The following is a 24,447-nucleotide window of genomic DNA, read 5'->3' on the forward strand; positions in this document are numbered from 1 at the left end:
TTTGACTTTTATGGCCACCCTCGCGATTTGCAAATGTGCTGAGGATCTGGAATACTGAAGTGGAAGGCACCTCTTGTTTTGGGGAGCATGTATATTTCCCTCCTGTGACGCACTGCTTCCGCAGAGAGGTGCAAACGTGCAAACGCTCAGCTACCGAAGCGCTCCTGCCCCCCACCCCCCACCGTAACTCCGGGGTCGCGGATCTGCCCGCCCCGCTCTCCCGAAGCTCTTCGGGCAGTGTCCGAACGGCTTCGGAGGGGCGAGAAGCCGGCATCGGAGCCGCCTCTCCGGAATACCAGCAGCTTGACGCACGCGTGCTGTCGGGGGAAGGGACGCTGGGACAGCTGCTCCCGCACACGGCTCGCGGTCTCGCCGCGGAGATGCCCGGCCAGGGTCCGGGGTCCGACTGGACGGAGCGTAGCTCTTCTGCAGAGCCGCCCGCAGTGGCCGGGACCGAGGGTGGCGGCGGCGGGTGAGGTTGGGGGCCCCGGGGTAAAGGGTGGCAGCGTGGGGCCCCCGCGTCGTGAGCGCCGTGGAGGAGGGCTGCGACCGGCCTCTCGTCTCGGGGGCTGGCCCCGGTGCCCTCAAGTGAGAGGCGGGGAGCAGTTGTGGACAGGAGGGCAGAGGGGAGGACTGCCTCGCGGTTCAGGGAGGGCCTCTGAGGGAAGCTTCGGAGGAGCGTTTGGTGCAGTGGCCATGAGGTTACTGCGACAGTCGCCCGCGTGCATCTCTCTGCCCCGAGGGGGCGCTGCGAGCCCTGCTGGGACGTTTGCTGTCTGGCACAGGACTGTGTGTCCACCGAAAGGCGAAGCGGCGGGGACAGAGGAGGAAGATGTCCCCCGGTTCAACTGGGGGCGTCCAGGCCCATAAACCAGTTCCTTCCCTCTAGTGACATGAGCCACCTTCCTGTCAAACGGGGCTTTCTTTTTCTTTTTTTTTCTTTTCTTTCTTGTTTTTTGAGAGCGAGACAGAGTCTCGCTCTGTTGCCTAGGCTGCAGTGCAGTGGTGCGATCTCAGCTCACTGCAACCTCAGCCTCCCAGGTTCAAGTGATTCTCCTGCCTCAGCCTCCCGAGTAGCTGGGATTACAGGCGCCTGCCACCACGCCCGGCTAATTTTTGTATTTTTAGTAGAGAGGTAGTTTCACCATATTGGCCAGGCTTGTGTCGAACCCCTGACCTCAAGTGAGCCGCCCGCCTCGGCCTCCCAGATTGCTGGGATTGCAGGGTGAACCATTGCTCCCGACCTCAAACGAGGGTTTCTAATCGCCAGTGAGACCAATGACTGAATATCTGAGGTGCCTTGATCTTGACATTTTCTTCACACCGAAGTTTCTTTTTTCACAAATCTATTTCGTTTTGAGCAGGTTTTTACACCTATTTCCTAGATAGTGAAGACAACGAGCTGTTGAAGTCACTGCTAGAGACTCTACCTCCTCTTCCTCTCCCTCCTTTATTCCCTAAAAGCAAGAACTGCGATATGTTTGCCGTTCAGTACAACCCACAGTCAGGGCCTCTGTTGCACCCATGGCCATCCTTTTTTTTTTTTTCTTTTTTTTTTTTGAGGCAGAGTCTCCCTCTGTCGCCCAGGCTGGAGTGCAGTGGTGCCATCTCAGCTCACTGCAAGCTCCGCCTCCCGGGTTCACGCCGTTCTCCTCCCTCAGCCTCTGGAGTAGCTGGGATTACAAGCGTGTGCCACCACGCCCGGCTACTTTTTTGTATTTTTAGTAGAGACGGGCTTCACCGTGTTAGCCAGGATGGTCTCGATCTCCTGACCTCATGATCTGCCCGCATGGCCATCCTTTTTGTCTCTGGTGCTACTGAAGACTTCTTAAAGATGGGATGGAGTCTTGGGTTTCTTTTCTGTTCTTCACAGTCCTTGGCTGACTGCAGGATCCTAGTGTATCAGGAGATACGTGAATTTTTTTTTTGAGACAGAGTCTCCCTCTGTCACCCAGGCTGGAGTGCAGTGTCACGATCTCGGCTAACTGCAACCTCCGCCTCCTGGGTTCAAGCAATTCTCCTGCCTCAGCCTCCCAGGTAGCTGGGACTACAGGTGTGCACCACCACGTACCTGGCTAATATTTGTATTTTTAGTAGAGATGAGTTTCGCCATGTTGGCCCAGGCTGGTCTTGAACTCCTGGGCTCAAGCGATTTGTCCGCCTTGGCCTCCCAAAGTGCTGGGATTACAGGTGTGAGCCCGTAATCCTAGAAGGTTCTATTATGATCCCCACTTTATGGATGACAAAACAGGCACAAAGAGGTTGTTTGTCCTTTCCTTTTATCTCCGCCTGTCGTTCATCTCCATGCCTCCTTTAGTTTATCCAAACTCTTTTAAAAACACAATTAAAAAGACAGTATGCCCTTTAGTTTGGTTTAAGGAACCCCATTAAAAAACACAAACCAAGATTAATTTATGAAAAGCTTATATTCCCAGAAATACAAAATAAAATTTTCAAACTAGAATCAGGTATATTATGCTACATGATACAATGTTGGCACTGGCAGGGGTCTTAAAAATCATCCATTCCAGTCGTATTTACTAATCTGAAAGGGGAAGTAATCTGCCAAAAATCCCATTATTAACTAATGGGAACTCCAGAACTCTTTACCTTTTTTATCCTTTTTTTTTTTTGAGACAGAGTCTCGCTCTGTCACCCAGGCTGGAGTGCGGTGGTGTGATCTGCAACCTCCGCCTCCCAGGTTCAAGCGATTCTCCTGCCTCCTGAGTAGCTGGGACTACAGGCACGTACCACTACGCCTGGCTAATTTTTTGCATTTTTAGTAGAGAACAGGGTTTCACCGTGTTAGCCAGGATGGTCTTGATTTCCTGACCTCGTGATCCACCCGCCTTGGCCTTCCAAAGTGCTGCGATTACAGGCATGAGCCACCGCGCCTGGCACTTTTTTTCTTTAAAGTCAGGTTTATTGAGGCATAATTTACACAAAGTAAAATCTTACTTTTTCATGTATAATATGATGGGTTTTGACAAATGCACATGGCTGTGTTAAGCACTGCCACACTAAAGATACAGAGCAGCTCTATCACTCCTTCAAAACTCTCTCATGCCCTATAAAGTCAACTTTTGAGAAAGGAAGCCACAGGGGGGTTGCCAGCAGAGAAGTGATGTGATCTTACTTCACTTAAAAAGGATCACGCTGGTTGCTAGTTGGAGAATAAACTGGAAGGAGCAAGGGTAGAATTAGGAAGTTGGAATACAAGAAAATGATATGGTGGCTTGGAATGAAATAGCAGAGGTAGCGGCGGTGAAAAGTTCATAACAAAAACTTTATAAACTTGGCACCTGACCCATGAACTCTTGGTCATTGAATAAATTGCAGGATGAGGGAAGGAAGGTTGTTTTAAGTTTAGAAAAGAAAAAAGAATTTGTACTAAATTAGAAACATTACAGACCAACTTATTAGTTCTAGCACACCTTAATTACTATTCAAAGAACAGTCTTTCGGCATGGCGTGGTGGCTCACGTCTGTAATCCCAGCACTTTGGGAGGCTGAGGCGGGCGGATCAGTTGAGGTCAGGAGTTTGAAACCGGCCTGGCCAACATGGCGAAACCTCGTCTGTACTAAAGATGGAAAAATTGGCTGGGTGTGGTGGCGGGCACCTGTAAATCCCAGCTACTGGGAGGCTGAAGTGGGAGAATTGCTTGGACCTGGAAGGCGGAGGTTGCAGTGAACCGATATCACGCCATTGCACTCCAGCCTGGGAGACAGAGCAAGACTCTACCTCAAAAAAGAAAAAAAGAAAAAAAAAAAAAGAACAGTCTTTTCAATACCCAAATCACTTCGTTAAAAATAAAGACAACAAGATAATAACATGGATAGCCTAGGAGCCCCAACTACTTTATTGAGCTCACTGTAGGAATGAGATTAGGAAACTATAAAATTAAGACCCAGGATAGGCATGGTGGCTCACGTCTGTACAAAAATTAGCCAGGTGTTGTGGTGCACGCCTGTGGTCCTGGCTACTTGGGACGCTGAGGATCGTTTGAGCCCAGGATTTTGAGGCTGCAGTGAGCTATGATTGCGACACTGCACTCTAGCCTGGGTGAAGGAGGAAGACCCCATCTCTAAAAAAGGAAAGAAAAAAATCTTGGAGCCGTTAGGATTTAACCAGAATTATAGGAAAAAATTTGCAAGACATTATTTCTGATGGAAACATGAAAAGTAAAAATAATATGCAACACTATCCTTTTTTAAAATTTGAAATATGTTGGTTGGGTGCAGTGGCTCATGCCTTTAATCCCACCACTTTGGGAGGCTGAGGCAGGCAGATCACCTGAGGTCAGGAGTTTGAGACCAGCCTGGCCAAAATGGTGAAACCGTCTGTACTAAAAAAATTAGCTGGGTGTAGCAGCGCTAGTCCCAGCTACCTGGGAGGCTGAGGTGGGAGAATCATTTGAAACTGGGAGGCAGAGGTTCCAATGATCTGAGATCATGCCACTGCACTCCAACCTGGGTGGCAAAGTGAGACCCTGTCTCAAAAAAAAAAAAAAATTGAAATATGTTGTTCAGTGCTTGTAACATTGTAATTATTACATATTATTTATGTGCTTTATTTTTTCAACAGATCAGCTGGATACTCTTGTTACCAGAATTCCAAAGGTTCTGGTGAGTAGTGCATATAAAGCAGATAATACTTATAAGTAACATGGTTCTGAGAAGCCTATTTGTCTGTAACTACTTACACAATAGAGTTTTTTTCTTTTTTCTTTTTTTTTTGAGACGGAATCTCACTCTGTTGCCTGGGCTGGAGTGCAGTGGTGCAATCTGGGCTCACTGCAACCTCTGCCTCCTCGGTTCAAGCGATTCTCCTGCCTCAGCCTCCTGAGTAGCTGGGACTACAGGTGCATGCCACCACACCTGGCTAATTTTTCTATTTTTAGTAGAGACAGGGTTTCGCCATGTTGGCCAGGCTAGTCTCGAACTCCTGACCTCAGGTGATCCACCTGCCTCCGCCTCCCAAAGTGCTGGGATTACAGGCATGACCCACCACACCCAGCCCACAATAGAGTTAAAAATAGATTGTATTAGCATCCCTGGTGAATTTAGTCTTTAAGATTTCAAAGAGCAATCAGGAAGGTTTTTTCTTGTCTGTTGGTACAGTATATTTTACATCAAACATTTTTAAAATTAGCAGTGAATCCCTAAAAGAACTGTATTTATAGCTGATGTTGGTTGAAAAGCACAGAGCACAGCCTGGGGTTTATACATGGATAGAAGAAAAAAATTCTAAATTGAATAGCTTCAAAGAATATAAAATATTTCTCAGTGCTGATATTTTCCTCTCACTTGAAATAAAGAGTAGAGCTTTCAAAGTATTCACCTCTTCTCTGCTGGAGTTAAGAGAGTAGGTAAGACAATCCCCCAAAGGTCTCTCACTAATTGCTTTTTTTCCCTTGGGAGAGGAGCTGGACTTAACTGACTATAGGAGTGTGTGTGTATGTATATATATTTTAAGTATAGTAGTTATAATAGGTTTTAAATGTTTCATTTAAATTCAGTGATACATAAACCTGGGTTCACTTTGCTTTTCCTTGGTAAATATATAGTCATTACAGTTACCTGGGAAAAAAATATACAGACATATATGTGTGCATGTATACATATATAAATAAATAATATGGTCATTTAAAAAATGTGTTGCAGTCTGGGTTCATTAATTTAGATTCCTCACCAAAATTCTTACTGAATTATAGTTCAGTGTAAAAAAGAAAGGAAACACAAAACAATATATTTATTAATAATATATTCCAGATGTGGAGGGAAATAAAAGAAGAAATACTAACAATTATCAGTATATTGGATTGACTTAGTTATATAAAAGAAAAATTTCTGAACAAATATATGCCTAATAAAAACTCTGAAAGGCAATATATCAAAGTGTTTTTTTTTTTTTTTTTTTTTTTTGAGACGGAGTCTCGCTCTGTCGCCCAGGCTGGAGTGCAGTGTCGCGATCTCGGCTCACTGCAAGCTCCGCCTCCCGGGTTCACGCCATTCTCCTGCCTCAGCCTCTCCGAGTAGCTGGGACTACAGGCGCCCGCCACCACGCCCGGCTAATTTTTTGTATTTTTAGTAGAGACGGGGTTTCACCGTGGTCTCGATTTCCTGACCTCGTGATTCACCCGCCTCGGCCTCCCAAAGTGCTGGGATTACAAGCGTGAGCCACCGCGCCCAGCCCAAAGTGTTTTAAAATAATTACTACTAGGCCGGGCACAGTGGCTCACACCTGTAATCCCAGCACTTTGGGAGGCTGAGGTAGGTGGATTACCTGAGGTCAGGAGTTCGAGACCAGCCTGACCAACATGGTGAAACCCCGTCTCTGCTAAATATCCAAAAAAATTAGCCAGGTGTGGTGGTGCACTTCCGTATTCCCAGCTACTCGAAAGGCTGAGGCAGGAGAATCACTTCAACTCAGGAGGCGGAGGTTGCAGTGAGCTGAGATCATGCCACTGCGCTTGAGCCTGGGCGACAGAGCGAGACGCTGTCTCAAAAAAAAAAAAAAAAAAAAAGCCGGGCGCCGTGGCTCACGCCTGTAATCCCAGCACTTTGGGAGGCTGAGGCGGCCGGACCACCTGAGGTCAGAAGTTTGAGATCAGCCTGACCAATATAGAGAAACCCCATCTCTACTAAAATACAAAAAAATTAGCCGGGTATGGTGGTGCATCCCTATAATCCCAGCTACTCGGGAGACTGAGGCAGGATAATTGCTTGAACCTGGGAGGCAGAGGTTGCGGTGAGCCGAGATTGCACCATTGTGCTCCAGCCTGGGCAACGAGTGAAACTCCGTCTCAAAAAAAATAAATTAATTAAAAAAATTACTACTAGATTGTGGGATTAAAAGTTTTTATTTTCTTTTTATACACTTAGTTTACTTCACTAATCCGCAGTGAACAATGTGTATTGCTGTTTATAATTGGAGGAGAAAAGGGCCAGTATTCAGCAAGTGCTTGATTGTCTTCCTCTATAGTTGAACTTAAGGATTCATTCTATTATTTAAAATAAACACTATAGCCAATTACTGGCAGTGACTCTAGATATTATTATTATTATTATTTTTGAGACGGAGTCTCACTCTGTCGCCCAGGCTGGAGTGCAGTGGTGTAATCTCGGTTTATTGCAACCTCGGTCTCCCAGGTTCAAGCGATTCTCATGCCTCGGCCTCCCAAGTAGGTGGGATTACAGGCACATGCCACCATGCCTGGCTAATTTTTGTATTTTTAGTGGAGATGGGGTTTCACCATGTTGGCCAGGCTGGTCTTTAACTCCTGACCTCAGGTTATCTGCCCGCCTTGGCCTCCCAAAGTGCTGGGCAGGCATGAGCCACGGCACCTGGCCCTCTTTATTCTTAAATACTTCCAAGTATGTATTTCCTTTATTTATTTATTTTAAGACAAGGTTTCACTTTGTCTCCCAGGCTGGAGTGCAGTGGTGCAATCTCAGCTAACTGCAGCCTTGACCTCCCTGGCTCAAGTGATCCTCTCACCTCAGCTTCCCAAGTAACTGGGACTTCACCCCTGGCAAAAAAAAAAAAGGGGGGGGGTATTTATCTTAGCTATATTTTTTACTCTGTTCCCCAGGCAGGAGTGCAGGGGTACAACTGGCTCACTGCAGCCTCCACCTCCTGGGCTCAAGTGATCCTCCCACCTTACCCTCCAGTAGCTGGGACCACAGGCGTGTGCCACCACACCCAGTTAATTTTTATATTTTTAGTAGAGATAGGAGTCTTGCCAAGTTGCCCAGGCTGGTCTCAAACTCCTGGGCTCAAGCAATCCAAACGCCTCGGCCTCCCAAAGTGCTGGGATTACAGGCATGAGCCACCACGCCTGGCCTATCTTAACTACATTTATTTATCTCACAAAATAATTATCCAAATCAAGAACTTGAAATACTGTTATCTCTAGACCTTATTGAGATTTTGTTTATTGTTTCAATAATATCTTTATAGCCACAAATAAAAAAAATCCAAGTTTATGAATAGCATTCAGTTGTCAACGTTTCTTTTTTTTTTTTTTTTTTTGAGACGGAGTCTCGCTCTGTCGCCCAGGCTGGAGTCCAGTGGCATGATCTCGGTTCACTGCAAGCTCCACCTCCCAGGTTCACGCCATTCTCCTGCCTCAGCCTCCCGAGTAGCTGGGACTACAGTCGCCCGCCACCACGCCTGGCTAATTTTTTGAATTTTTTTTCTTTTTAGTAGACACGGGGTTTCACCATGTTAGCCAAGATGGTCTCGATCTCCTGACCTTGTGATCCACCCGCCTCGGCCTCCCAAAGTGCTGGGATTACAGGCATGAGCCACTGCGCCCGGCCTAATGTTTTTATGTTTCTTAGCTTTTTTTCTTTTTTTTGAGACGAAGTCTCACTCTGTCGCCCAGGCTGGAGTGCTGTTGCACAATCTTGGCTCACCGCAACCTCTGCCCCACCAGGTTCAAGCAGTTCTTGTGTCTCAGCCTCTCCAGTAGCTGGGATTATAGGCACATGCCACCATGCCTGGCTAATTTTTGTATTTTTAGTAGAGACAGGGTTTCACCATGTTGGCCAGGCCGGTCTCAAACTCCTGACCTGAGGGATTTGCCCACCTCAGCCTCCCAGAGTGCTGGGATTACAGGTGTGAGCCACCGCGCCCGGCCAACATTGATATTTTTGAAGAATACAGACCTGTGGGGTTTTGTTTGTTTGAGACAGGTTCTCACCCTGTTGCCCAGGCTGGAGTGCAGTTGCACAATTACAGCACACTGCAGCCTCAACCTCCTGGGCTCAGGTGATCCTCCCACCTAAGCCTTCCAAGTAGTTGGGACTACAGATGTGAGCCACTGCATCTGGCCCAGGCCTGTTCTTTTATAGAATTTCCCTAAATTTGGGTTTGTTTGATGTTTCCTCCGATGAGATTCAGCTTATGTCCTTCTAGCAGGAATAGCACAGAAGTGGTGCTGAGTTTGTCCTGGTTCATCATATCAGGAGACCCCTGCTGTGCATTAGTCCGTTACTGACAACGTTGTCATCGTTTGGTTCAGGTGATGTCTGCCAGCTTTCACCACTGTAAAGTTATGATTCTTATCCTTTGTAAAGGTAAAAATATATGGGGATATACTTTGAGACTTTGTACATAGCCTATTACTTCTCAAACTTTCATCCATTAGTTTTCTCATCCATTCTTTTATTTATTTATTTATGTATTTTTTTGAGACGGAGTCTCGCACTGTCGCCTAGGCTGGAGTGCAGTGGCCCAGGCTGGAGTGCAGTGGCGCAGTCTCGGCTCACCGCAAGCTCCGCCTCCTGTGTTCACGCCATTCTCCTGCCTCAGCCTCCTGAGTAGCTGGGACTACAGGCGCCTGCCACCACGCTCTCCTAATTTTTTTGTATTTTTTTTTAGTAGAGACGGGGTCTCACTGTGTTAGCCAGGATGATGTCTAACTCCTGACCTCGTGATCCACCCGCCTTGGCCTCCCAAAGTGCTGAGATTACAGGCGTGAGTCACCGCGCCCAGTCTTGTCATCCATTCTTGACTAAATCCATTAGGATTAAGATGGCTAGAAATATGTGCTTTTTTTTTTTTTTTTTTTTTTTGAGATGGAGTCTCCCTCTGTTGCCCAGGCTGGAGTGCAGTGGCGCAATCTCGGCTCACTGCAAGCTCCGCCTCCTGGGTTTATGCCATTCTCCTGCCTCAGCCTCCCGAGTAGCTGGGACCACAGGCGCCCGCCACCATGCCCGCCTAATTTTTTTCTATTTTTTTAGTAGAGACGTGGTCTCACTGTGCATTAGCCAGGATGGTATCGATCTCCTGACCTCGTGATCCACCCGCCTCGGCCTCCCAAAGTGCTGGGATTACAGGCGTGAGTCACCACGCCTGGTCTTGTCATCCATTCTTGACTAAATCCATTATGATTAAGATGGCTAGAAATATGTGCTTTTTCTTTTTCTTTTTTTTTTTTTTTGAGACGGAGTCTCCCTCTGTTGCCTAGGCTGGAGTGCAGTGGTGCGATCTCGGCTCACTGCAAGCTCCGCCTCCCGGGTTCATGCCATTCTCCTGCCTCAGCCTCCCGAGTAGCTGGGACCACAGGTGCCTGCCACCATGCCCGGCTAATTTTTTGTATTTTTAGTAGAGACGGGGTTTCGCCATATTAGCCAAGATGGTCTCGATCTCCTGACCTTGTGATCTGCCCACCTCGGCCTCCCAAAGTGCTAGGATTACAGGCGTGAGCCCCCGCGCCAGGCCATATGTGCTTTTTCTAATTCCATCATTGATTCTACATTTTTCAGATGGCTTTCTAATGAAGAGCTTCCCTTTCTCTACCATTTTTCAATTTATGTATTTATTATATAATTGTCAACACATGGATTCTTATACCATTCAATAGGTTAAATACTTTACTTTAAATCTGTTATTTATTTTGATGCTCAAATTATCCCAGATTTGGCCAGTGGGAACCCTTTAAAGATGGCTCTTGTTCTCTGTCTCCATTATCCTTTGAACACTTTTATCTTTTTTTTTTTTTTTTTTTTTGAGACGGAGTCTCACTCTGTCGCCCAGGCTGGAGTGTGCAGTGGCGCAATCTCGGCTCACTGCAAGCTCCGCCTCCCGGGTTCACGCCATTCTCCTGCCTCAGCCTCTCCGAGTAGCTGGGACTACAGGCGCCCGCCACCACGCCCGGCTAATTTTTTGTATTTTTAGTAGAGACGGGGTTTCACCGTGGTCTCGATCTCCTGACCTTGTGATACGCCCACCTCGGCCTCCCAAAGTGCTGGGATTACAAGCGTGAGCCACCGCGCCCGGCGAACACTTTTATCTTTTAGCACAAAACGTTGTACTGTCCCTGTTCTACCCTTGACGTCAGCCATTTCTCCAAAGAGCCTGTGGTAGGCAGCATGGTCCCCAAAGATGTTCACACTCTAATCTCTCTAACCTGTAAATATGTTACATGGCAGGAGCAATTTTTGCAGGTAAAATTAAGTTATAACCCTCAAAAGAGATGTTATCTTCAATTTTCTGGGTGGGCCCAGCCTAGCCCTATGAGCCCTTAAAAGCAGAGGAGTTTCTCTGGCTGAAGTCAGACAGATGTGGGGAAGAGGAGCAGTTAGATGTGAAAGGAGAGATCTTAACACTCCATTGTTGGCTTGAAGATGAAGAGAGCCACATGTCAAGGAAATAGGGACTTTGGTTTTGTAAGGAACTGAATTCTGCCAACAACCTGAATGAACCACTACAGACTCCAGGCACCCCAATCCAGCCCAGGCACCCCGATGCCTTGATTTTGGCCTTGTGAGATTCTAAGCAGAGAACCCAGTGAATTCATGTTATACTCAGTCTTTTGAGCTATAGAATTATGAGACAATACATGAGTGTTGTTTTAAGCCACTAAAGTTGTGTTGTTATGGCAGCAAAATAAAACTAACATAGAGCCCTTTTTTTAAAAAAATTTTATATATTTAAGGCTGGGAGTGGTGGCTCACGCCTGTAATCCCAGCACTTTGGGAGGCCGAGGTGGGCAGATCAGGAGGTTAGGAGATCAAGACCATCCTGGCTAACACAGTGAAACCCCGTCTCTACTAAAAATACAAAAAATTAGCTGGGCGTTGTGGCGGGCGCCTGTAGTCCCAGCTAATCGGGAGGCTGAGGCAGGAGAATGGCGTGAACCTGGGAGGCGGAGCTTGCAGTGAGCCGAGATCGCGCCACTGAACTCCAGCCTGGGCAACAGAGCGAGACTCTGTCTCAAAAAAAAAAAAAAAAAAAAATTATATATTTAAAGTAGAGAAGAGTACGTAGAAACCAAGATCTGGGTGCCTGGTGTGCTTATTTATATTATCATTGCTTCTAGACTTGTCTCCGAGGACAGTGTTGGGAAAGAAATGTGTGTGCATTTACCTGTGAGCACATACATACACATACATATCTATTTCAATATTTCTACTAACTCCAAATTGCAATCCAAACAGAGTTTATTCTGTGCTTTCCTCTTTCCATATTAATAGGTAACTCCTGTCTCCAAAAGTGTGAGACCTGCCTCTCATTAACTACAATATATAATTTGCTTCGTCCTAAGATGTATAAAAAAGTAGTTTCTAAAGTGCTAACAGATGCTTCTGAAAAAAAAAAAAAAAAAAAAAAAGCCTAGTAGGCTGGGCGCGGTGGCTCACACCTGTAATTCCAGCACTTTGGAAGCCTGAGGTGGGTAGATCACGAGGTCAGGAGATTGAGACCATTCTGGCCAACATAATGAAACCCCGTCTCTACTAAAAATACAAAAAATTAGCTGGGCGTGGTGGCGCGTGTCTGTAATCCCAGCTACCTATTGTCTGGGAGGTGAGGAGCGCCTCTGCCCGGCCGCCCCGTCCAGGAGGAAGTGAGGAGCGCCTCTGCCCGGGCGCCCCGTCCGGGAAGAAGTGAGGAGCGCCTCTGCCCGGCCGCCCCATCTGGGAAATGAGGAGAGCCTCTGCCCGGCCACCCATCGTCTGGGAAGTGAGGAACGCCTCTGCCCGGCCACCCATCGTCTGGGAAGTGAGGAGCGCCTCTGCCCGGCCACCTATCGTCTGGGAAGAAGTGAGGAGCGTCTCTGCCTGGCCGCCCCGTCTGGGAAGTGAGGAGCGCCTCTGCCCGGCCGCCCCGTGTCTGGGAAGAAGTGAGGAGCGCCTCTGCCCGGCCGCTCCGTCTGGGAGGTCTACAATGGAGGCCAGAAGCAATGTGGGGGCTGGACGTGGTGGCTCACGCCTGTGGTCCCGGCACTCTGGGGGGGCGAGGCGGGTTGATCACTTCGGGCTAGGAGTTGGAGACCAGTCTGGCCAACTTGGCGAAACATGAAAAATACAACAGACAAACCAACCAACCAACTCAGTGACAACAAAACAGGTCTACCCTGGAGTCATATTCTAATTTTTTCTATTTTCCTCCCTTTCTGATCCTTTATCCCACTTTCTTTTTCTTCCTCTTCCTTCTCCCTCTTCTTTGTCAAATAGAGGATTGAGTTATTATCACTGATCCATATAAAGTCCCTCTCTCATTTATTTTAACTCCCACCCCCCATTTCTATTCCCCGACTTCCCATGTGTAACCTTCCTAATATGTTTGATACGCATCTTTTTTTTTGTATGTATTTTTAGAAAATGTTTGTTTTTGTGTGCAAAAAAAATTAAAAAAAAAAATTAGCTGGGCGTGGTGGCGCGTGTCTGTAATCCCAGCTACTTGGGAGACTGAGGCAGGAGAATCACTTGAACCAGGGAGTTGGAGGTTGCAGTGAGCAGAGATCGCGCCACTGCACTCCAGCCTGGCAACAGAGCGAGACTCCATCTAAAAAAAAAAAAAAGCCTAGTAATTAATTAGAAATCAGTATTTTCTTAGAGTTGTTTTTGTTTGAGGGCATATAGTCCAAGCAGTATATTCAAAAGTTCTTGAGTTGGTTAACTATTTATTTGTGGTAAAATATACATAATATAAAATTTACCATTTTAGTCTTTTGTTTTTTTTTGAGATGGAGTTTCACTCTTGTTGCCCAGGCTGGAGTGCAATGGCGCCATCTCGTCTCACTGCAACCGCTGCCTCCTGAGTTCAAGCGATTCTCCTGCCTCAGCCTCCTGAGTAGCTGAGATTACAGGTGCCCCCCCACCACGCCCGGCTAATTTTTTTTTTTTTTTTTTTTTGAGACAGAGTCTCACTCTGTCGCCCAGTTGGGAGTGCAGTGGCACGATCTCGGCTCACTGCAAGCTCCACCTCCTGGGTTCACGCCATTCTCCTGCCTCAGCCTCCTGAGTAGCTGGGACTACAGGCGCCCGCCACCATGCCTGGCTAATTTTTTTATATTTTTGTAGAGATGGGGTTTCACCATGTTAGCCAGGATGGTCTCGATCTCCTGACCTTGTGATCCGCCCGCCTTGGCCTCCCAAAGTGCTGGGATTAAAGGCGTGAGCCACCGCGCCCAGCCTAAGGGTTTCACCATGTAGGCCAGGCTGGTCTCAAACTCCTAGACTCAAGTGATCCACCCACCTCAGCCTCCCAAAGTGCTGGGATTATAGGCATGAGCCACTGCACCTGGCCCATTTTAATCATTTTTAAGTGTACATTTCAGTGGCATTAAGTATATTCACACTGTTGTGCAACCACTACCACCATCCATTTCCAGAAAGTTTTCATCTTCCCAAACTAAAACTCCATACCTATAAAACACTAACTCTCAGGTGGGCGCAGTGGCTCATGGGTGTAATCCCAGCACTTTGGGAGGCTAAGGCTGGAGGATCGCTGGAGCCCAGGAGTTTGAGACCAGCCTGGGCAACATAAAATTAACTTTTGTCTCTAAAAGAAAATTTAAAAACAAAATAAAAAACCACTAATTCCCTATATACTTCCTTTCCCCTGGCCTCTTGCAACCTCCATTCTTTCACTTCGTATATATTTGATTTTCCTAGGTATTTCATAAAAGTTAAATCATACAATATTTGTCCTTTGTGACAGGCTTATTTCACTTAGCATGTCTTCAGGGTTCATCCACATTGTACCATGTGTCAGAATTCTCGTTTTTTTAAGGCTAAATAATATTCCATTGTTTGTATATACCACATTTTGTTTATATATTCATCTGTTGATGGATACTTGGGTTTCTTCTACTTTTTGGCTATTATGAAGTAATGCTGCTATGAGCATTGATAATCTGTTTGAGTCCCTGCTTTCAGTTCTTTTGGAATTGCTGAATCAGAAGTGGAATTGTTAGATTATATGGCAATTCTATGTTTAAATGTTCGAGGCACTGCCATACTATTTTTTTCTTTTGAGTTAGTCTCACTGTGTCACCCAGGCTGGAGTGCAGTTGCAGTGACTCAGCTCATTGCAACTTCCGCCTCCCGGGTTCAAGTGATTCTTCTGCCTCAGCCTCCCAAGTAGCTGGGATTACAGGGGTGTGACACCATGCCTGGCTAAGTATTTTGTGTATGTGGTTTTTTTTTTTAGTAGAGACGAGTTTCTCCATGTTGCCCAGGCTTGGTCTCGACTCCCAACCTCAGGTGATCTGCCTGCCTCAGCCTCCCAAGGTACTGGGGTTACAGGCATGAGCCACCATGCCCAGCCTATTTATTTATTTATTTATTTATTTATTTATTTATTTATTTTAAGAGGAGTGTTGCTTTGTCACCCAGGCTGGAGTGCAGTGGCACGATCTCAGCTCACTGCAACCTCCGCCCCCCGGGTTCAAGCGATTCTCCCACCTCAGCCTCCCGAGTAGCTGGGATTACAGGCACGCTGTAATTTTTGTATTTTTAGTAGAGACGGGGTTTCACCATCTTGGCCAGGCTGGTCTTGAACTCCTGACCTTATGATCCACCCGCCTCGGCCTCCCAAAGTGCTGGGATTACAGATGTGAGCCACCACGTCCGGCCGCAGCCTATTTATTTTTAAGTGCTTCGTTTTCTGCAAAGAAATGTTATCAAGCTATTGAGAAATTAAGTGTTGGTCCAAAATATAATATGCATCTCACAAATATTATTTATTGAGGACACAAGACATATTCTTATATAAATAGCCTCCATTTACAACTTGAAAAAGGATTTCCAAAATAAAAAACTTTTAAAAATCTTAAATTGGCATTCATATTATTACAGATTATAAGTTATGTTTCAAGGGTCGTAATACAATTTCCAAATGATTTTCCATTTCTTGGTCAACTAGTTAGTCCTTACCTGCAGTATCCAACTTGCCAAAATCTTGAAGAAATAACTAAATTTAAAGTTTAATACAAAACTGAAATAGGCTGTTATTAATAACATTGAAACAAAAATGTGCTTATTGAATTCAAGTAACTACACACTTTTTTCTTTTTTTGAGACAGAGTCTCACTCTCTCACCCAGGCTGGAGTGCAGTGTTGGGATCTCGGCTCACTGCAACCTCCACCTCCTGGGTTTAAGCGATTCTCCTGCCTCAGCCTCCTGAGTAGCTGGGACTACAGGTGTACGCCACCACACCTGGCTAATTTTTATATATTTTTTAGTAGAGACAGGGTTTCGCCATGTTGGCCAGGCTGGTCTCAAACTCCTGACCTCAGGTGATCTGCCCACCTCAGCCTCCCAAAGTGCTGGGATTACAGGCATGGGCCACCACACCTGGCCACAAACTTTTAACTTAAAATGTGTCTTTCCAGCTTTATTTGTAATAGTCAAAAAGTGGAAACTACCCAAATGTCTATCAACAGGTACGTAATCAAATAACAGTGTAAACATATATACAATAGAAGATAACACAACAGGCCGGGCGCAGTGGCTCACGTCTGTAATCCCAGCACTTTGGGAGGCCGAAGCGGTCGGATCACAAGCTCAGGAGATCTAGACCATCCTGGCTAACACGGTGAAACCCCGTCTCTACTAAAAATACAAAAAATTAGCCGGGCGCGGTGGCGGGCGCCTGTAGTCCCAGCTACTCGGGAGGCTGAGGCAGAAGACTGGCATGAACCTGGGAGACGGAGCTTGCAGAGAGCCGAGATGGTGCCACTGCACTCCAGTCTGGGCAACAGAGCGAGACTCTGTCTCAAAAAAATAAAAAAATAAAAAAGATAACCCAACGATAAAAATAAATGAACTATTTGTTACATGTGACATGAGTGGATCTCAAAATCATTAGGTTGAGTGAAAGAAACCAGACAAAAAATGAATACTGTGTATTCCCATTTATATCAAACTCAAGAAAATGCAAATGAATCTGTGGTAATAGCACATCAGTGGTTGCCTGGAGAAGGGAGTGTGCAGGGAAGAGGGATGTATTATTATAAAAAGAGGCATTTCGGGGCCGGGCGCGGTGGCTCACACCTGTAATCTCAGCACTTTGGGAGGCTAAGGCAGGCAGATCACGAGGTCAGGAGATCGAGACCATCCTGGCTAACACAGTGAAACGCCATCTCTACTAAAAATACCAAAACTAGCTGGGCGTGATGGCAGGCGGCTGTAGTCTCAGCTACTCGGGAGGCTGAGGCGGGAGAATGGCATGAACCCGGAAGGTGGAGCTTGCAGCTTGCAATGAGCCAAGATGGTGCCACTGCACTCCAGCCTGGGTGACAGAGCGAGACTCCTTCTCAAAACAAACAAACAAACAAACAAACAACTAGGCATTTCATGATTTAATTGTCAGAGACTGTTTTTCCCCAAACTGCTAGTGAAGCTTATACCCTAAATTACTAGTCTCAGTATGTCTGAAACTGAAAATCAGTTCCCATTCTTCTGGGAATATGTTTCAACTTTTATCTTTCACTAAAAGGTTATTCTTTTATGCTGTCCACAACTGTTTTTAAAACAGTGAAATACGCTGGGCGTGGTGGCTCATGCCTGTAATCCCAGCACTTTGGGAGGCCAAGGCAGGCGGATCACCTGAGGCCAGGAGTTTGGGACCGGCCTAGCCATCATGGTAAAACCCCATCTCTACTAAAAATACAAAAATTAGCTGGTAGTGCATGCTTGCAATCCCAGCTACCTGGGGGGCTGAGGCAGGAGAATCACTTGAACCTGGGAGGTGGAGGTTGCAGTGAGCTGAGATTGTGCGAGCACTGTAGCCTGGGCAATAGACTGAGACCCCCATCTCAAAAACCAACAAAAATCAACAACAAAAAATGAAATAACTGAAACTATGTAAAAATAAATTTTGATAAATGTCTGCAGTCTTTCATGTTAATACTACATCTCCAAAGGGATAAAATTTGTGTTACTCTAGTCTAATACAGAATAGAATTTTAAGGCTGGGTGCAGTGGCTCACACCTATAATCCCAGCTACTTGAGAGGCAGAGGCGGGAGAATCACTTGAGCCCAGGAGTTTGAGGCTGCAGTGAGCTATGATTATGCCACTGCACTCCAGCCTGGGCATCAGAGTGAGATCCCATCTCTTAAAAAAAGATTTAAAAAACTATATACTAAAGTTAGGCCAGGTGCCGTGGCTCACGCCTGTAATCCCAGCACTTTGGGAGGCTGAGGCGGAGGATCATGAGGTCAGGAGATCGAGACCATCCTGGCTAACACGGTGAAACCCCATCTCTACTAAAAATACAAAAAATAAGCCGGGCATGGTGGCAGGTGCCTGTAGTCCCAGCTACTTGGGAGGCTGAGACAGAAGAATGGAATGAACCAGGGAGGTGGAGCTTGCAGTGAGCTGAGATCGTGCTACTGCACTCCAGCCTGGGGGACAGAGCAAGACTCCGTCTCAAAAAAAAAAAAACACAGAACTATATAGTACAGTTAAATGATAATAAAATATTACTGTAAATCATTAAAGCACAAATCCTGCATGTATATTTTCTCTTTAGTATGTTTCTGACATGATAAAGTTACTGTCAACACTTTGCATCTCAGCTGAGTTCAAAATAATGTATTATATATACATAAAATATTTATTTACAAGTATCTTTGATGTTGTTTGTGTGCTCGAAAACCAAATGGCATATCATACAGTCTCTTCAAATTTAAGTCTGAGTTAAAAAGATTCTGTACTACTCCAGGATAATCACTGACACATGTAAGTATCTAGATCTTAATAATTCAATTTGTTGAACTGATCTTTGCCTCTGAAATTCACATGATGTCTTTGCCTACAGATAGAATCAAAGATGGATACAAAGTGAACTCACACACAGCTAAGCTGCAAGAGTTATGGAAAACTCCCCAAAATCAAACAATCCACCTCCCTAAATCAATGATGGATGCGTCCTTTTTCAAGGTATGCTAACAGGGACATATTTAAATACCAATACTTTTTGTATTCAGAGCTGAACTTTTTACTGAAGATCAGTTGCTTACAGGGTGAGGTACTGCAGATGACAAGGCATATGCAGTATAATTGTCTAGGAGTCAATAAATATCTTTGGGTAAACTCATGAATGAATGTAAAGATTATACATTCTTTATCATAAGAGTTCTTTCAGGGTTTTATGATACTTCATATCTAATGTATCTTTACTGAGGGGAAGCTTAATGCCCCAACCACAGAGATGCTCAAGAAAAGTTCCATCCTAGAAATAGAAACTCAGCTTCACACAGATTTTACTCAAGGACTACAAAATTAAGAAGAAAGCAGGTAAAGAAAATGGCAGTAATTAGCTTGCAAGTAGGGTTTAAAAAAAAGAAAAATAAATAAATAAAATGGCAATAAGGATTTTACAATGGTTACCTGTATCCCATTAATGATCGTAACTGCTAAAAGTATCTCTAGAGCAATGTGAATTAGGGTAAATTTTTCTAACATTTTGAATTTTCTTTGAACTTACCACGTATTCAGTAAAGTAAATCTTGTATATATAGTGGAATCTTACATCTTAAGTGAACATTAACTTCTAAAATCAGCAAGTACAATGAAAATCTCAAGTCAAAATTACTTAGAGACCAACATACTATCCCTCAGAATGTCCAACACAGTCAGTTATTCTTCTGGTGCTGGAAAAGAACATTTCTTCAGTTGAGACTAAGTAGAGCAATTGGGTTGATTTTAGGTACCATGTTATACCTCAAAAATCATTTTGAGAAGGCAAGATGCCCACACTGAGAGGCGCACAGCAAGTAACACTTGACAGAACAGCAGATTCACTCCTTCCTTGTTCATCTAGAGCAATGAGTTCTCAGACTTCAAAGGACATCTGAATCACCTGAGTGGAATGGCAAGCAGAGCCACTTGCACTGTTTAAATGGCCATTTCTTTCTCTTTTGTCAAGTTAACATAGTGGAATTTGCTTAAGTAAAATACAGTTGGTACAACTCTCTTGAACATTCATCTCTTCAGATAAGGAATATTGCCAACTTCTCTTCTACAATGCAGACTATAAATCCTCTTATTCTGTCTTTTAGCATCCAGACCTCACCACAGGCCAGAAGCGTTACCTGTGCAGCATTGCTAAACTCTATAATGCAAACTATCTGAAGATGTTAATGAAGAGGCAGTACATGCATGTGCTTCAGCACAGCTCACAAAAGCCAGGCAGGTGCACCTCCAGTTGGCTTTTCACTAGTTTTTACAATTAGTGAGAGGGTCTTTTAACAGAGGTGATTTGTATCACAGGTGTCCTCACTCATCACAGAAGCCGCCTTAGTTCTCATTACTCACAGAAACAGCATTACCCTTGCACTACATGGCGACACCAACTGGAGAGAGAGGACTCGGGGCCTTCTGATATCGCAGCTGCATCTGCACCTGAAATGCTCATACAGCACTCCCTTTGGCGGCCAGTGAGAAACAAAGAAGGGTCTGTTTCTTAGTGTAAAAGGGGGGAAATGCATCTCAGTTTAATTTTTTTTTTTCTTAGACAGGGTCTTGTTCTCTCACCCAGGCTGGAGTCTAGTGATGTGATATAGTTTACTGTATTCTCAAACTCCTGGGCTCAAGCAATGCTCCTGCCTCAGACTCCCAAGTAGCTAGGGCTAAAGGCACAAACCACCATGCCCTGCTAATTAAAAAAATTTTTTTGTAGAGAAAGCATCTCACTATGTTGGCCAAGGTACTCTCACCTCTGCCTCCCAAAGCACTGGGATTATAGGTGTGAGCTACTGTGCCCAGCCTTCCCCATCTCTTTTGAAGGGTAGCTAAGTGATATTAATGCTTGTGTTCCCTAATATGTTCACTTTGCTAAATTCAGAATAGGCTGGACTTTTAAAAAGCAGAGAGAGATACTTTTTTTTTTTTTTGAGACCGAGTTTTGCTCTTGTTGCCCAGGCTAAAGTGCAGTGGCACGATCTTGGCTCACCGCAACCTCCACTTCCCGGGTTCAAGCGATTCTCCTGCCTCAGCCTTCCTGAGTAGCTGAGATTACAGGCATGCGCCACCATGCCCAGCTAATTTTGTATTTTTAGTAGAGACAAGGTTTCTCCATGTTGGTCAGGCTGGTCTTGGACCCCCGACCTCAGATGATCCACCAGCCTTGGCCTCCCAAAGTGCTGGGATTACAGGCATAAGCCACCGTGCCCAGCCGATATTTTCATACTTTTTCTTTACTGCACTGATAAGAATATGCCACTTCTTTTAGAATATATTTTGTGGAATTATAAAAATTTCTTTATCAGATAGAGTTATGGATGACTGCCCTTTTCAATGTGATTCCCACTCAACCTCAAAATAATGCAAATACTTTCAAAAGGAGAAGAATATGGTTGGTTATGCACAGGGGAATACTATATAACAGGGAGGGAAAAAGATTAAGAAGCATGAGTATTGAAATTGCACTGTTGCAGCTTTACATGTTAGGGTTAAGAAATTACAGGAGAATTTGGGTGCTGAAAGGGTCTTTTTGGTGATGTTGGCGGCTAATAAAACGAATTTGTGTGGTCTTCCACATGCCCTAGGCAGCTGTTCACTTTGCTGGCTCCAACTAAGCTACTTCCCTTTCTTACAGGATAAAAACTGGATATGCATCTAAAACAAGATGTAAGTCACTGAAGATTTTCAGAAGACCAAGGAAACTGTTCATGCAAACAGGTAAATGTGGAAATTTAACAATATGCATTTTTTAAGATCTTATGCTTAAAAATACTATACCAAATACAATTTCATTTCTATTATGAAGATATTAACAAATTTAGAATATGATTTGCTTTTATTGTCACAAATAAAAAACCAAACATAAAATATAGTTTATGCTTGTAATTAAAAGAACATACTGGGCCAGGTGTCACGGCTCATGCCTGTAATCCCAGCACTTTGGGAGGCCGAGGCAGGCACATCACCTGAGGTCAAGAGTTCGAGACTCACCTGGCTAACATGGCGAAACTCCCATCTCTACTAAAAATACAAAATTTAGCTGGGCGTGATGGCAGGCGCCTGTAATCCCAGCTATTTGGGAGACTGAGGCAGGAGAATCGATTGAACCCGGGAGGCGGAGGTTGGAGGGAGCCGAGATTGCATCACTGTACTCCAGCCTGGGTGACAGGGCGAGACTCCATCTCAGAAAAAAAAAGAAAAAAAGAACATACTGCTCAAAGGAGTAAGATTCAAGGTTTTTTTTTTTTTTTTTGAGACGGAGTCTCGCTCTGTCGCCCAGGCTGGAGTGCAGTGGCCCAGTCTCGGCTCACTGCAAGCTCCACCTCCCGGGTTCACACCATTCTCCTGCCTCAGCCTCCCGAGTAGCTGGGACTACAGGCACCCACCACCACACCCAGCTAATTTTTGTATTTTTACTAGAGACTGGGTTTCACTGTGTCAGCCAGGAAGGTCTCAATCTCCTGACCTTGTGATCCACCCGCCTCGGCCTCCCAAAGTGCTGGGATTACAGGCGTGAGCCACTGCGCCCGGCCGATTCAAGGTATTTCTAATGCTAAAGATACTTACAATATCAAGGTCAAAGACAGTAGAGCATGAATTCATCAGAACCCAGAACCACAAACATGACTTTCTCAAGCAATAGCACTTCTGAGTTAGTGCTATTTTTGGATGAACATATTTTGTATAGCATCTATTAGTTTACAAAGTGCTGTATCTCTTATAGTAGGCCCTTCTTATCCATGGGGAATATGTTCCAAGATCCCCAGTGGATGGCTGAAATCTTGGATACTACTGAACCCTATATATACTTTGTTATTTCCTAAAAAATACATATCTATGATAAAGTTTTAATTTATAAATTAGTCACATAGATTAACAATAAATAATAGAACAATTTTATAGCAATATAATGTAATAAAAGTTATGTGAATGTGGTCTCTCTCAAAATATCTTATACTGTACCTTGGAAAGCAAAACGGTAGGTAAGGAGGGACTTCTGTGTACCATTTTGTTTGATATTCAACAAAACAGTGGAGGCAAGCCAAGCAGGTGATATTATCAAAATTTTACAGCTGCAACTCAGACAAATCCAGACTTTGGAAGGATCAGCATAAAGGATCCTTTCTACCACAAGAACAAAATACTGCAAAATGAAAAAGGGAAGACAGACCGAATGATCAGAAGTATTCCTCAGAACTGATGATGTTAAATCATGTTAAGTAGTTTTCTACTTATCAGCATAGTGAAGTAGGGAGGTGGGTAAGAAGTAGGGAAGTTGGCCAGGCGCAGTGGCTCATGCCTGTAATCTCAGCACTTTGGGAGGCCAAGGCTGGCAGATCACCTGAGGTCAGGAGTTCGAGACCAGCCTGACCAACATGGAGAAACCCCGTCTCTACTAAAAATACAAAATTAGCTGGGCGTGGTGGCACATGCCTGTAATCCCAGCTACTCGGGAGGGTGAGGCAGGAGAATGGCGTGAACCCGGGAGGTGGAGCTTACAGTGAGCCGAGATCGCGCCACTGCACTCTAGTCTCCAAAAAAAAACACCAAAAAACAAAAAACAGAAGTAGGGAAGTTAGGCCTTCTGAATTGATATCCCATCACTGTATGACAGTGTTAGCCAGCTCTGCTGTAAATATCGTACCATTCCTATCCAAGAAATGAGGGAAAGGGCAGGAGAGAAGGGGTAAGTCAGGTTCCAAAAGGTACAGTTAGCGGAAACTGTAGGGGGAAAGTCCCTGTGGTCCCCAATAGAAGAGATGAGAAGGAACTAAAGGAAAATGCAGAGATTCTGAAGATGTAACTGACCACTTTAATTTCCCCCAACCAAAACATTTTGAAAATCAATAGTAAAATAGGACTTAGTAACAAGAGAATTTGCTGTACAGTAACTTGGCTAGAATACAGTATTGTATATCTTAAAGAGTAAGAAACTTGGGGGAAGGGTGAGGTGACTAAGAGCCTTGAAAATTGCAGGCAATTTGTCTTTACTACAGGCTTATTAATAAGCCAGGTCATTTTGAAAGTTGTACTTAGAGCTTTATTTCCAAAACAGACAGTTGTAAATTCTTATTTTTCCTTCAGTTTCTTCAGATGATTCTGAATCATACATGAGTGAAGAAAAAAAGGAAGAAGATTTACTAAATAAGTTTATGCAATCAATGTCAATTGAAGAACAGGGAGAACATCTGATGTTAACTTGACAGTCTTGTCTCATGTATTGAATTCATGCCAAAGGTGAGGGTAAGGGGTTGTGAGTTGTGTCCTGTATGTTTAGGATGGTATTGTTATTTATTAAATCATTAAGTAATTTTGGTTTGTTCAGAAACTTAAAACAATGTAATTGGTCTGATGTAGTTCCATGTACCAATGATAGTTATGTAAGAAAATTTACATGTAACATATACTTGTACTTCTAGCTAGATACAATTAAAACTTTTCTTGCATTCAGTATTGAATTACTTTTCTTTAAATCTGACAAATGCGTCGTATTTCTTCTTTCTGTGTTCATAGTAAGTCCTAAAACAGCAATATTAGAATATCCTACCAGGGCCAGGTGCGGTGGCTCATGCCTGTAATCCCAGCACTTTGGGAGGCCGAGGCGGGTGGATCATGAGGTTAGGAGTACGAGACCAGCCTGACCAACATGGTGAAACCCCGTCTCTACTGAAAATACAACAATTAGCTGGGCATGTTGGTGTGTGCCTATAGTCCCAGCTACTTGAGAGATTGAGGCAG

At 44.7% G+C, this 24,447-nt stretch overlaps 1 protein-coding gene across 1 annotated transcript; it reads left to right on the plus strand.

Moving 5' to 3' along the window:
- Nucleotides 1–14: 14 nt before the first annotated feature.
- FAM216A (family with sequence similarity 216 member A) lies at nt 15–24,159 on the plus strand (the record flags this gene model as incomplete). Its single annotated transcript, XM_012509918.2, has 7 exons — nt 15–472; nt 4,586–4,626; nt 18,563–18,684; nt 19,806–19,935; nt 20,017–20,200; nt 21,344–21,426; nt 23,794–24,159. Coding segments are annotated over 7 exons (1,137 nt in total), but the record flags the coding sequence as incomplete, so codon positions are not given.
- Between the last annotated feature and the right edge of the window lie 288 nt (nt 24,160–24,447).

Source organism: Nomascus leucogenys, chromosome 10, assembly GCF_006542625.1.
Source record: "Nomascus leucogenys isolate Asia chromosome 10, Asia_NLE_v1, whole genome shotgun sequence".
Taxonomy (NCBI): Eukaryota; Metazoa; Chordata; class Mammalia; order Primates; family Hylobatidae; genus Nomascus; species Nomascus leucogenys.